Source organism: Leopardus geoffroyi, chromosome D3, assembly GCF_018350155.1.
Source record: "Leopardus geoffroyi isolate Oge1 chromosome D3, O.geoffroyi_Oge1_pat1.0, whole genome shotgun sequence".
Lineage (NCBI taxonomy): Eukaryota > Metazoa > Chordata > Mammalia > Carnivora > Felidae > Leopardus > Leopardus geoffroyi.
Window position 1 is genome coordinate 18,148,112 of NC_059339.1, and position 13,504 is coordinate 18,161,615.

Here is a 13,504-nt window from a genome sequence, read left to right on the forward strand (position 1 = left end):
GGCTCCGAGCTGTCAGCACAGAGCCCGATGTGGGGCTCGAACTCACAAACTGTGAGGTCGTGACCTGAGCTGAAGTCCAATGCTTAGCCAACTGAGCCACCCAGGTGCCCCTACAAATCTCTTTAAAATATAAGCCATAGTTTTCTCCTCTGAGACCAAGCAGAAAAATGAAGACATCTACGTCCTATAGGGCTACCTCCTGGGAACACCGTAGGCATGACTGACATTAATGACAGAGTGAACACCCTCTTTCCGGGGATCACAAGCTAATGACCTTTGTGGACTTTCCATAAAGAAAGAACACTCATCAGTAAAGTCACTTGCTGGTCTGGAGAGGATGAGAGAGAAGCAGAAAGTGGCAACAAGGAGATTTGATTTTCATCCATCCTGTTCAGCCACTCACGAAGTATTTACAAGGAGTGGCTGCTATAAGGCCCTGCCAAATGCCAGCCCACCCCAGTGAGCAAAGCAGGCACAGCCACCTCCCTCAAGGGGTATACTGCACTCACTGATCCATCCTCCTGTCCTGTGCCCCTGGCAGACATCACTAATCGATCACAGCACCGTCCCACTGAGCCTTCTGACTCCTCAAATCCATGCGTCTGGCATCCCCTACTGAGCGATTAGAACAGACACAAGGGACGACAAACCCATTTGCCCTTCAGTTTGGGGAATTCTGTACATGGTAGCTATCACTATCAGTTATTATTGAATCCAATCTCCTCTGACATAAAGAAACTGAGGCCCCAAGAAGGGCGGGATAACTTGAGTCACCCCGGGGGCAGACCCAGGCCCCAGATTCAGGTATTTTCACTTCTTTCCCCTTGTACTCCTCATGGCTTCGTGATTCAGCAATTGAGTAATAGAATTTGGGGCAGAGGAAAGTTCCTTGTTATGGGTTCCTGCATTTTTTGTGCATATGCCTGTTGGCCTCAGGGGCAAGTAAATAAAAACTGTTCTTTAGCCAGAGCCAGTGGGACAGGTCGTCCACCCCGTGCCCAGTCTGCGCAGGAGGAAGCCACGTGAAGACTTTAGAAGAGCTTTTTCCTTCGATTATTTGAAAAGCGCGAGGGCCAGTGTTAGGTGCAGCCTCAGCCACACATTTACAACTCCTTTAACTGCTGCAATTCTGCCCAAGAAATGGCTCTGTTTTATTTTAAGGGGTGCTCCTTCCGTCCGTCCTCCCTCCCTTCCTTCCTCCTTCCCTCTATCTTTCCCTTCCTCCGCCCCCACCCCCACCCCAGCTCTGGTCTGTTCTATCTTCCAGCCAGAAAATCCTTAAAGCAATGACTTACACCCTCCAGAAAAAGGAAGCGGGTGGGAGGGTGTGTATGGGGCAGAGTTTAGGGAGCTACTTCCTGGAGACCAGGGTAATCCAGCTTCTGTCCTCTTTTCGGAGGCTGGAGAGGTCATCCCCACTGACCTCCCCAGTCTCTAAAACCAACCAAGCGTCCCCGAGCTACCACGGCCGCTGTTGGTTTACCAGCCTGGCTGCCTCTGGTCCTGCCCCAGCCACTTCTTGGTGGTTTTATTAGTCAGTGTCTCCCAGGTGCCTGCTGGCCCACGTGTTTCCGGCCCAGCCACAGTGGGAGGGGCTGCAGCTGGACTGCACTGTTCAGCCACTCATTCATTCATTCATTCATTCACTCATCGAGGCAACACTTATTGATTGAGCACCTACACATTCAAGCCGCTGGCATCACAGTTAAGGGAAGAGTCTAGACTCAGAAAGAGTAAGACCTGGCCCTGTGACACACAAACTAAGTGGCCTTGGGCAAACTGCCCATGCTCTGTGCCTCGGTTTCCCCTTCTGTAACATCAGAACAATAATAGCACCAAGCACGTATCATGGTTGGTATAGGGCCTGCCATACAAGCCACTGTTTTTTTTTTGGTTTTTTTTTTTAATTTTTTTTTTTCAACGTTTATTTATTTTTGGGACAGAGAGAGACAGAGCATGAACGGGGGAGGAGCAGAGAGAGAGGGAGACACAGAATCGGAAACAGGCTCCAGGCTCTGAGCCATCAGCCCAGAGCCTGACGCGGGGCTCGAACTCACGGACCGTGAGATCGTGACCTGGCTGAAGTCGGACGCTTAACCGACTGCGCCACCCAGGCGCCCCCAAGCCACTGTTTTCTTTGCAGCTCATGGCATGCGGGTTACAGCGGGCCCTGCCTATTACCTACTCGGCATCCATATCTCCCTTCTTCCTTCCTAACAGAATTCTAAGCTGGTTTAGAGAGTCTAAACTAGTCTAAGCCAATAGTTCTCAAAGTACGGGCCTCAGATAAGCCGTGGCAACAGCATCACCTGGGAATTTGTCAGAAATGCTATCACTGCGATGCCAGCTGACATGTGTCCTGTGTCGCTGATGTGCCTGGCGTTCTACAAAGCCATTCATAACTCAGGATCTCAATTAACCCTCCAATGTAGACGCTGCTATGTTTTCTTTACATGTTTGAGGAAATCGATGCCCAGAGAGGTCAATCGCTTGCCTGAGGTCACACAGCCAGGAGTGGCAGGGGACTAAACCCAGGGACTAAACCCAGGTCCACCTGATTCCAGAGCCCAAGCACGTAACCACTATACCACCCTGCCTCTGAGGAAACCGCGGGCTGAAGAGGACGATAAAGCAGGGGCGGCTTTTCCCGAGCAAGGCACTTAACCAAGTAAAGCCTGCCTCGATCTACACAGATCTTTTCTCCCATCAGGCCTAAGTTCGCACGCACACACTGAAGGTATCAAAGAACCCAAGCGAAGCCCCGCAAAACGTGAGCAGCGTAACATACAAAGGGGATCATGAAGTAACAAATAAAACAGTTGAGAGCTCATGGCAATGCCAGACCTGCAAGCTCCCTTCTTGCTTCTTGCTTGCAAATCCATTTCATGTCGTGCCTTAGGCTGGGCCTCCCCAGCAGCAGACCCTGACACCGGAATTCTAGTTTATTTGGGTGGTGATCCCGGGAGGGGTGGGGCAGGCAGACAATTCAGGGTACCTTCATGCGCAGGTTCCCACGGTGGGCCCCAGAGCTCAATCCTGCTGGGATTGACAGATGATTCACTTGAGGGCAAGAAAGTTGAGGTCTTCATCTACCAGCCCTTGCCTGTCCCCAGCCTGGTGTAAGGGAACGGGGGGTGCCAAGGGGACCGGAGAGGGCACCCAAAGCATCTTCTGCGTTCTGAAACGTGCTCGCTCGGGCCCCACCAGGAATGTGAGATTTCCATGGCATTTCTCATTGCATTTCAACAGAGCTAATCGGGCCTCCCAAACGCTAAGCAGAGCGCTGGCTTGCCACCTGTCAGCGTCACCATGGAGATTAACCCGGAGGACATGCGCTTAGGAGAGGTCGCCTTACTGTTTTCCGGCCGTACTGGTCTGAGATGTTTCCCCAGAGGGTGGAACTGGACATCATGCCCACAAAGACTACCTGTGGATGGAAAGACAGCTTCTGTTAAACACTGACACGGAGCATCACAGAGAAAGGGAACAACGGATTGAACCTGTGACATCACATCCCAGTAATACCAATGAGCCAACATCGGCTGAGAGCCTGTTAAGGTGCGAACGGTATTCTACGCGCTCATGTGACCCTTTAAGCCTGACAACAATCCTGTGGGGTGGATGATACCATGAGCCCCATTTTACAGAGGAGAAAACCGAGACTCAGAGAGGGCAGGTCCCTTGGCCAGGGTCACCCAGGTGTAGGCGGGACAGGCTGGGATCACGCAGTATAGCTGTAGAGCTAGCTAGCATCGAACCAACCTCTCACTGCATCAAAGAAATGTGTTGCCCTGTTGCTGAGAAAATATCAAAGGTAGGGGCACCTGGGTGGCTCAGTCGGTTAAGCATCTGACTTCAGCTCAGGTCATGATCTCCCGGTTTGTGAGTTTGAGCCCCATGTCAGGATCTCTGCTGTCAGCACAGAGCCCGCTTGGGATCCTGTGTCCTCCTCTCTCTCTGCCCACCCGCACCCCCCCCCCCCACTGGCGCTCTCTCTCTCTCTCTCTCTCTCAAAATAAATAAATTTTAAAAAGTTAAGAAAAAAGAGGGGCGCCTGGGTGGCGCAGTCGGTTAAGCGCCCGACTTCAGCCAGGTCACGATCTCGCGGTCCGTGAGTTCGAGCCCCGCGTCAGGCTCTGGGCTGATGGCTCAGAGCCTGGAGCCTGTTTCCGATTCTGTGTCTCCCTCTCTCTCTGCCCCTCCCCCATTCATGCTCTGTCTCTCTCTGTCCCAAAAATAAATAAATGTTGAAAAAAAAATTTAAAAAAAAAAGTTAAGAAAAAAGAAAATATCAAGGGTTTGGAGGATATGAACAACAGAAGACAGGAGGTTGGAACGAGATCTGTAGGCTATTCGCAAGAGGAACCTTCACCAAGCGCTCACTGGTGTGTCCGGCAAAGTCACTGTTACAGTGTTTACTGTTGAACAGAGCTGATGAGGTTTGAACGATCGTCCCCATTTTACAGACGGGGAGCCTGAGGCTCGGAGGGTTAAGAAACCTGCTCAGTATCCCAGGGAGGAGAGGGGAGAGCCAGGTCCTAAACCCTAAACTCTCACGCCTCGTCCCCACCAAGAGCGGGAGAGCACACTAACCTCTTTATACTGACGTCTTACCTAATGTTCGCGGCAGCCTACGAGGTGGGTGCCGATATCATCCCCATTTTGCAGACAAGGTAACTGAGGCCCAAAGAGGTGAGGGCACTGCCCAGTGCTGTCTGACCCAAAAGCCACTCCTTCAGGCATGTCCTCGGGCAGCGGGCTGCAAACAGGGGCTACACAGAGGTAGGCACTCCAAGGGAGGAGCAGACACGGCTACTTTTACTTAAAAAAATATTTTTTTAAGTTTTATTTCTTTATTTGGAGAGAGACAGAGACAATGCAAGCAGGGGAGGGGCAGAGAGACAGAGAGAGAGAGAGAGAGAGAGAGAATATCCCAAGCTGACTCTGAGCTGCCAGTGCAGAGCCAAACGTGGGGCTCGAACCCACGGACTGTGAGATGGTGACCTGAGCTGAAACCTAGAGTCAGATGCTCAACTGACTGAGCCACCCAGGCGCCCCGCCCCCTGCCATGGCTACTTTATTTAAAGAAAATATCTTCAGGGTCCTCAGCTTCCATACACACTCTTTCCTGAGAACAGGCTAGGGCGCTCGCCTGTTCCCTGCCTCACCTCCCTTTCTCAAGCACCCCCTTCCCACTTCTCGCTGCCCCAGCCTCTGTGGTACCCCTCACAGCGCAGGGCTCCGAGGTTAAACCCCCCAGGACACCTCAAAAGGGACACCAATGACACAGTTACAAATGCTTTTGCAAGTCATTCAGTTTCCAATTCCTTTTTATTATTTTTAACCAAATTGAAAGAGAGCCTAATCAAGCTGTCAGCAAATTAGATCACTAAAAATAATCTTTGACGAGCGATTGCTGTGTGCTCGTCAGCATGCAGCTCGGAAGTTGTTGAAAAAACCAGGTGGCATTAGTTTATGGATTATTCCACAAGGCCTTCAGCGCCCCCCCACCTCAATTTTTATATGCAAACAAAGCTCTTCGTATTTACATCCATTCAGTAAAAATGGAAAACGGGAACGAAACTGTTGCCAAGCTCTGTCTCATTTTAGCAGAAAGTAATCACCCAAGAATACGTGACATAATTGGGGAGATACTGCGTACCCCTCATTAAGAGGTACATTCCTGAGAAAAAAATCACTTGTGTTTAATAATATTTATCAGAGTTAATTCCTTCTTGTTTTGATCTATTGTACATTACTAAAAATTATCACGATAACTCAGTGCAGGAGAAAAATTTCAATACTTAGAACCTTATGAGCTCAGAAAAATGAAAAACAATAATTTAAAATTTATAGATTTTTGTCCCAGAAAATTCTGACAGGTGATAAATGATATGCTTTCGAGCAAAGCAAAACACGGCTACGAGAAAACAGGGAGAAATGGAAGGGAAATGCCAGCTCGAGAAGCAAACAAGACAATGCAGAATTTCCAAATACTTCTTTAACATTTATTTATTCTTAAGAGAGAGAGAGAGACAGAGCACGAGAGGGAGAGGAGCAGAGAGAGAGGGAGACACAGAATCTGAAGCAGGCTCCAGGCTCTGAGCTGTCAGCACAGAGCCCAACCAGGGCTCGAACCCATGGACCAGAGATCATGACCTGAGCCAAAGTCGGACGCTCAACCGACTGCGCCACCCAGGCGCCCCTCCAAGTGCTTCTGAAGGCCTTATTCATGTTATTTTAAAACATGGTGTGGGGGCGCCTGGGTGGCGCAGTCGGTTGAGCGTCCGACTTCAGCCAGGTCACGATCTCGCGGTCCGTGAGTTCGAGCCCCGCGTCGGGCTCTGGGCTGATGGCTCGGAGCCTGGAGCCTGTTTCTGATTCTGTGTCTCCCTCTCTCTCTGCCCCTTCCCCGTTCGTGCTCTGTCTCTCTCTGTCCCAAAAATAAATAAACGTTGGAAAAAAAAAAAAAAAAAACATGGTGTGGTGGGTATCAGATAACTAGTTCAATTCCATTGGACACATTTGAAAAAGTGATTTGAAATTTTATTTAGTTTTATATTTCCAATACACCAGAAAGCGTCTGTAACCTACAATTCAAAAACATTTCATGTCCAAAAAAAAAGTAAAAAAATCAAAAATCAAAAAACAGGTGGAACACGTGGGTGGCTCAGTACTTTAAGTGCTGACTCTTGATTTTGGCTGAGGTCATGATCTCATGGTTTGTGAGACTGAGCTCTGTTCACAGCTCAGTGCCTGCTTGGGATTCTCTCCCTGCCCCTCCCCCACTTGCGTTCACTCTCTAAATAAATAAAACGTGGGGCGCCTGGGTGGCGCAGTCGGTTAAGCGTCCGACTTCAGCCAGGTCACGATCTCGCGGTCCGTGAGTTCGAGCCCCGCGTCGGGCTCTGGGCTGATGGCTCAGAGCCTGGAGCCTGTTTCTGATTCTGTGTCTCCCTCTCTCTCTGCCCCTCCCCCGTTCATGCTCTGTCTCTCTCTGTCCCAAAAATAAATAAACGTTGAAAAAAAAAATTTTTTTTTGAAAAGTTTTTTAAAAAGTAAAAAAAAAAAAAAAAGTAGGGGTGCCTGGGTGGCTCAGCCGGGTTAAGCGTCCAACTCTTGGTTTCAGCTCAGGTTCTGATCTCGTGGCTTCCTGAGTTTGAGCCCCAGGTCGGGCTCTGTGCTGACAGCTCAGAGCCTGCTTGGGATTCTGTCTCTGCTCTCTCTGCCCCTCCCCAACGTGTGCTGTCTCTCAGGAGAAATAAATAACTTTGAAAAGAAGTAAAAAGAAAAAGAAAATAAAGACCCTGAATGTCAATTTTAAAACCTAGAAAAGTCCCAGGACCGGCCTAGTTTTTAGAAAAATCTCTTCTAAATGACCGAGAGCAAAAAATGTTTGACCACTGCTGTCTTGGGGTGAACTGCTCCCTTAATGATGTGCTATCCTTGTGCCCCGGAAGAATTAAGCATCCCCTCCCCCACATTCCCCCCAGTTTTTCTCCCCCAAGGGAGCGCTCTTGGCCCAGCAGAGCCTCTTATGGGCTGTGGGAGCTCGGGCAGGTCACCACGCCTCTCTGAGCCTTAGTTTCCGTATCTGTGAAACGGGAGTGAGAAGAGCACCTCCTTCACAGGGTTGAGAAGGTTAAAAAGATAACGCGTGTCAAACCCTCAGCACCCTGCCGGGTGCTAGGCACTGTACACATTTTGCTGTTGGCAGGAAAACAGGCATGATCACCTCCGTTTTGCAGGTGATGAAATAGAGCCGGAAAGTGCCTCACTCAAGGTCACACGTCTAGGTGACTAAACCGCAAAACACTGGAGTTTCATAAACTCCTCCCACAGGGCTGTACAACTTTACTGCTGGTATCGGACCAGTCCTGGTTGCTGAAGGCACTCAGGCCATTCCAGAACAGTTGTAGCATTCTTGGAGGTGCTCCTAGCTAGCAATTACTGTACTTTGCCAGTGGCTAGGCTGTGTGACCTTTCGTGAGTGACTTAACCTCTCTGTGCCTCATTTTCCTCAGCTAACAATAGTACCTGCCTCCTAGGGTTGTGAGGATTAAAGAGTACAATACATAGTATGCATGGATTGCATACAATATATGTAAAGCCCTTTGCACAGCAAGAGCTTAAGAAATATTAGCTTTTGTGCCATTATTATCCTCTTATCCAGCCTGGCCGTTCCCCTCCCTTGTAGAGGGCTGCTGCTGAGCTCCCCTGACAAATACGGAGGGTTCTCCCTCACTCTCCTTCAAGCCTCCATGCCAGGGAGCAACGCTCCCTACCATTTACGGAACACCTACTATGTGTCAGGCACTGTGTCCTTTCAGTGTTCAGATCTCCCTGGTCGTGGGAGGAACCGGCATCTCCTTTTTGCCGGGAGGCTTGAAAGTTTTATGCCCCGGTGGGTTCCAGCTTCCCAGCCACTGAGCAGAATGTCTGGGACCTCACGTCCTGGGACTCCTGGGGGGAGCAGTATTTGCCACAAACCTGCCACCGATGTTTGAGGTGCACAGAGGAGTTAGGGATGGGATCAGTGGTTTCCAACCTGGGTTTTATTTTTGTCCTGCTCAGCCTGAGCCTTTCACCCCACAAAGCACCCTAGGGGGTGTCCTGAAGGCCACAGGAGACCCGAGGGCCGGGGGGGAGGGGAGGGAGGGTGCCTACCGAGGTCAGCAACGCAACCTGCCAGCTGGGGAGTCTCCACTCGCAGTGCAGCTGGGGAGCCAGGATACTCAGGATCATCATTTCCATGGCGTCGGCCATCTGCAGGGAGGAAGCAATCACGGTGAGGCCAGCCCGGGTCTGCCCGGCGCCGGGGGCGGGGCGGCTGCGCCCCCACCAAGTCCATGACCCCTAGGAGAGCACGTAGAAAACCCCTCTTCCACTGGCGGCTGCTGAGCGCCCTACCACGCACCAAAACACACTGCAAACTCCGGTAGTTAAAAGAGAATGTTACCATGTGGGAATTGACAAAGGGGCGTGTAACATTCTCTCTGCGTGTTTCTGTGTTGAAGAAACAGAGGCACTCCTCCCCCCCCCAAACGAAGTGGGGAAATGTTATTATGCTTCTAAAATCCCAGAAAAACTTTTTCGTAGAGGCAGACAGACCATGATCTTTTTTCGTTGGCTCAGTTAAAGACTAGCTTGGCTTTGGTTTATAGGTCATTGTTCATGCAGAATTGTCAGTTCCGTTAACAAGTATGACCTTCTAATAATTAACACATACTAGGAAGCTCCAGTGATCACACACCATGGTACCTTTATGAGACTAGACAGAAATGAGAGTTCAGAAGCAGCCCCGTGTAGCCACGGGAATGTGATGGATAATATGGGAGGCTTTTCAAATTAGGAGGGAGGAATGAGGTGGGGAAATTAGAGATCCATTTGAAAAAATAGGTCATGCAGCATTCACAAAAATCCATTTCCACTGTGTTAAGGGTCTAGCTGCAGGGGCACCTGGGTGGCTGGGTCGGTGAAGCGTCTGACTTCGGCTCAGGTCATGAACTCACAGCTTGTGGGTTTGAGCCCCACGTCCGGCTCTGTGCTGACAGCTCAGAGCCTGGAGTCTTCTTTGGCTTCTGTGTCTCCCCCTGTCTCTGTCCCTCCCCCATCGCACTCTGTCTCTCCCTCAAAAATACACATTAAAAAAAAAAAACAAAGGTCTAGCTGCGCTGTGCTAGAGGAAGATTAGGGGATTTTTAACAAGGGACCATGAGCCTCTCGAAGCAGAAAGCACATTTTTATTTGTGTGTGTTTACCTAGGGTGAGCTCCACAGATGACACCGTAATCTTATAGCAACCCCGAGCCCCAAAGGGTTGAGAACCACTTCTTTAGCCAGAAGCTTCAAAGCCCCCTTGAGGGCCAGGGCCAACCACACCCAAACTACCCCCAAGGGCAGATCTGCAGATCACCAGGGTCATGCAACACAAACTTTTATTGATTCAAGCAAAGGCTTCAGGTGGAGACAACTATGTCCTTCTGTACAGCCCCTAGAACCCACTTGAGCAGCCCGGGGGGGGGGGGGGGGTGGTCTTAGAGACTGAAGGTGAGGTCACCACGCCCACAAATACTTGCCCAGGCCAAGCCCGTGAGCACCGACAGCTTCCATTGAAATTTTCCAAACCCAATGGCTTCTACCGCGTCTTCCACCATGAAAGTATCTGGAAAAGGAGAAAAGGGGAGGGGACGAAGGAATGAGTGCACCCTGCAGTTGTCCTCGTGTGGGGGTGTCTGGGAAGGGGGAGGGTCCACAGCCAAGCTTAGTAAAGGCAGCACATACTACTTCTAGAAACGTCATCCTAGAAAAACATTCCAGCCAATATGAAGAGCTATCTGGCCACAAAGCCCACTGCAGCATGGTTTGTAAAAGGGAAAACTGGAAAACCCAGAATGTCTACCAACAGGGGTTGGTTAAATAAACTATTATGTAGATCATGATTGTATATACATTTGTATATATTGACGTTAGGACATATGACCTGCCTGTTAAAAAGAATGTGCATATGCACACAACATTATTAATTTTTTTTTAAAATAAAGCAAAACAGGGGCGCCTGGGTGGCTCAGGCAGTGAAGTGTCCAACTCTTGGTTTTGGCTCAGGTCGTGGTCTCACAGTTTGTGGGCTCAAGCCCCCCCCCCCCCCAGGGCTCTGTGCTGACAGCACGGAGCCTGCTTGGGATTCTCTCTCTCCCTCTCTCTGTCCTGCCCCCACTTGCACATGCCTTCCCTCTCTCTCTCTCTCTCTCTCTCTCTTTCAAAATAAATAAATAAACTTAAAAACCCAAAGTAAAATGGAAAACATGTTTAGTGTGATTCTCTTCTTGGAATCACATGCCTGTGTGTATGTGTATGCATTTGAATGTACGTATGTGTATATGCATGGAATACATACAAAACTTTACATTATGGTTTCATTCTTATTGTCTTTGGAGAGAGGAAGGGAGAAATCCTCTGAGATTTTAGGCTTTTTTTTTTTTTCCTACAACGTATTGCTTCCAGAGTCAGGAAAGAAAGACTTTTCGAAAGCAGAATGCCGCTGCACTCAGGTGGAAAGGTGTCGGCATTATATCCTTAAGTGAAAAAGGTAACTGGAGATAGGTGTGCACCCTTAAGGGCTGTGGTTGTGGTAAAATTAGGTATGTGTGTGTGTGCTCTCCAAGAGCAGTAAGATTGAGTGTCCACAAACTGTTCACAGTCATCTTTGTAACTTTCCAACTTTGTGCCTTTCTAGAATGTGGAAAATGCTCTCCAAAGCAGCATATGTTATTTGTGTGCTCAGAAAAAAATAGGATATAATCGATCAGCTCGTAAGTGTTTTCGAAAAATATGGAAAGACTAAATACAACATAGTTGGCTGGACTGAGCCCTGCAACAGCACGGCTGGAAAAACTGGGGAAATCTGAATCAAAAGTCTGGGGTTTAGGCTCGGTTGGTTGGGCATCCGACTCAATGGTTTCGTCTCAGGTCATGATCCCACGGTGCGTGAGTTCGAGCCCCGCATTGGGCTCTGCACTGGCAACACGGAGTCTGCTTGGAATTATCTCTCTCCTTCTCTCTCTGTCCCTCCCCTGTTCTGGCAAGCCTGAGCGTGCTCTCTCTCTCTCTCTCTCTCTTAAAAAATAAATTTAAAAACTTAAAAAAAAGTCTGGGATTTAGTAAAAGGTATTGCATCAGTGTTCGTTTCTTCGTTCTGACAAATGCACCGTAGCCCGGTAAGATGTTAATGTCAAGGGAGGCTGCAGGAAGGGTCTGAGGGAGCTCTCTGAACTCCGCTTGCAACTTCTCTGTGAATCTAAAGTGGTTTCCAAAACACGTTAATTGCAAACTAAAAATACTAAAGGAGCACACTGGGTGGCCCTTCTGTGGGCTGCTTCTGAGGATCTCATCAGCCCCTGCTGGGATTGTCATGTTTTTCGAGTTTCCATCATGGGCCTCTTACATCGATCACAATTTTCTCCAGAAGTGTGAGCTGGTGTCTATCACACCAGCAGGATCGAGTTTCCTCCAGCAAAAAAATACAGAGGAGAAAGCAGAGTAAGTCCTACAGCAGCGTCAGTAGTAAAAACAGTAATAACAGAATAATGGTGCATGTTTCATGGCTCACCATGGGCCAGGCACTGCATGAAGACCTTGACGTTCACTGTCTCCTTTCATCCCCGTCTCACCCATTAGCTCAGACCCAGTCCCAGCTCCGTTTTGCAGAGCAGGACAAGGACTTGTCCAGTGGCATGCGACTGCCACATTGTAGATCCTGGAGCTGAGTCGGATCAGCCTGGGAGTAAAGCCACTGCTCCCAACTGTTGCCTGCCCCCTCCCCAGTCATTGCCTCCTTAGATCTGCCAACAACAGGCCTTGGGTTTGAGTCACGAACCCTCTCTCGTGTTGGGAATCTCGGGCCTTCCAGGAATGCATGGGATGTTCTCATCCATCAGCATTGTGTGTGAGGGGAGACCAGGTCCCACAGCATCGCCTCGGGTGTCTCTTGTTTGACTAGCTCTACTCAGAGGAGCACAGGATCATGGGTACGAAGGTGGGCTCTGAGAATTGCCTGGCTGTCATTCCAGCTTTGCTCATTTTGGGGTGTGTGACCCTGGGCAAGGTACTTACAGCGCCTGGCCCAGAGTAATCCTCAGCCAATGTCCACTGCTCCTGTCACTATGGTCACCGTCACCACCACCACCATCAACATCACCATTGCCATCATCATCATCATCATCATCACCACCAGCTCACCATCATCATTATACTATGATTACCACCATCACCACCATTTTCACCACCACCACCACCATCACCACCATTACCACCATCACCATCACCACCACCACCATCGCCACCACCATCATCACTACCATCATCACCATCATCACCATCATTACACTATCATCACCATCACCACCACCATTATCGTCACCGCCACCACCATCACCACCACCATCATCATCACCATCACCACCACCATCATCACCACCATCACCACTTTCATCATCACTACCATCAGCATCATCACCATCACCACCACCACCACCACCACAACCATCATCACCACCATCTCACCATCATCATTATGCTATCATCAACACCACCACCACCATTATCTTTGCCATCACTAATATCATTATCATCACCGCCACCACCATCATCACCATCACCATCCTCTTCATCACCACCGCCACCATCACATCATCAGCACCATCACCATTATCACCATCACCATAATCACTATCATCGTCATCGTCTTCATCACCACTGCCACCATTACCGCCAGCACCACCATCATCATCACCATCACCACCACCATCATCATCCTCTTCATCACTAACACCATAATCCTCACTATCACCATCACCACCACATCATCACCATCACTGTCATCACCACCATCATCACCATCACCGTCATTACCACCATCGTCACCATCCTCTTCATCACCACCGCCATCACCGTTGTCACCATCACCATCATTTGCCATCATCACTATCATCCTCCTCCTCCTCACC

At 49.5% G+C, this 13,504-nt stretch overlaps 1 protein-coding gene across 1 annotated transcript in view; it reads right to left on the reverse strand.

The window, feature by feature from the left end:
- The window catches only part of LOC123587446 (SV2 related protein), a 78,954-nt gene that overhangs the window by 44,215 nt on the left and 21,235 nt on the right, over window positions 1–13,504 (reverse strand). The window contains exons 3-5 of the mRNA XM_045457209.1: window positions 10,079–10,164; window positions 8,668–8,766; window positions 3,356–3,427 (exon numbers count right to left, since the gene is read on the reverse strand). Coding sequence (XP_045313165.1) covers window positions 3,356–3,427; window positions 8,668–8,766; window positions 10,079–10,164 — 257 coding nt within the window. The remainder of the gene's footprint in view (window positions 1–3,355; window positions 3,428–8,667; window positions 8,767–10,078; window positions 10,165–13,504) is intronic.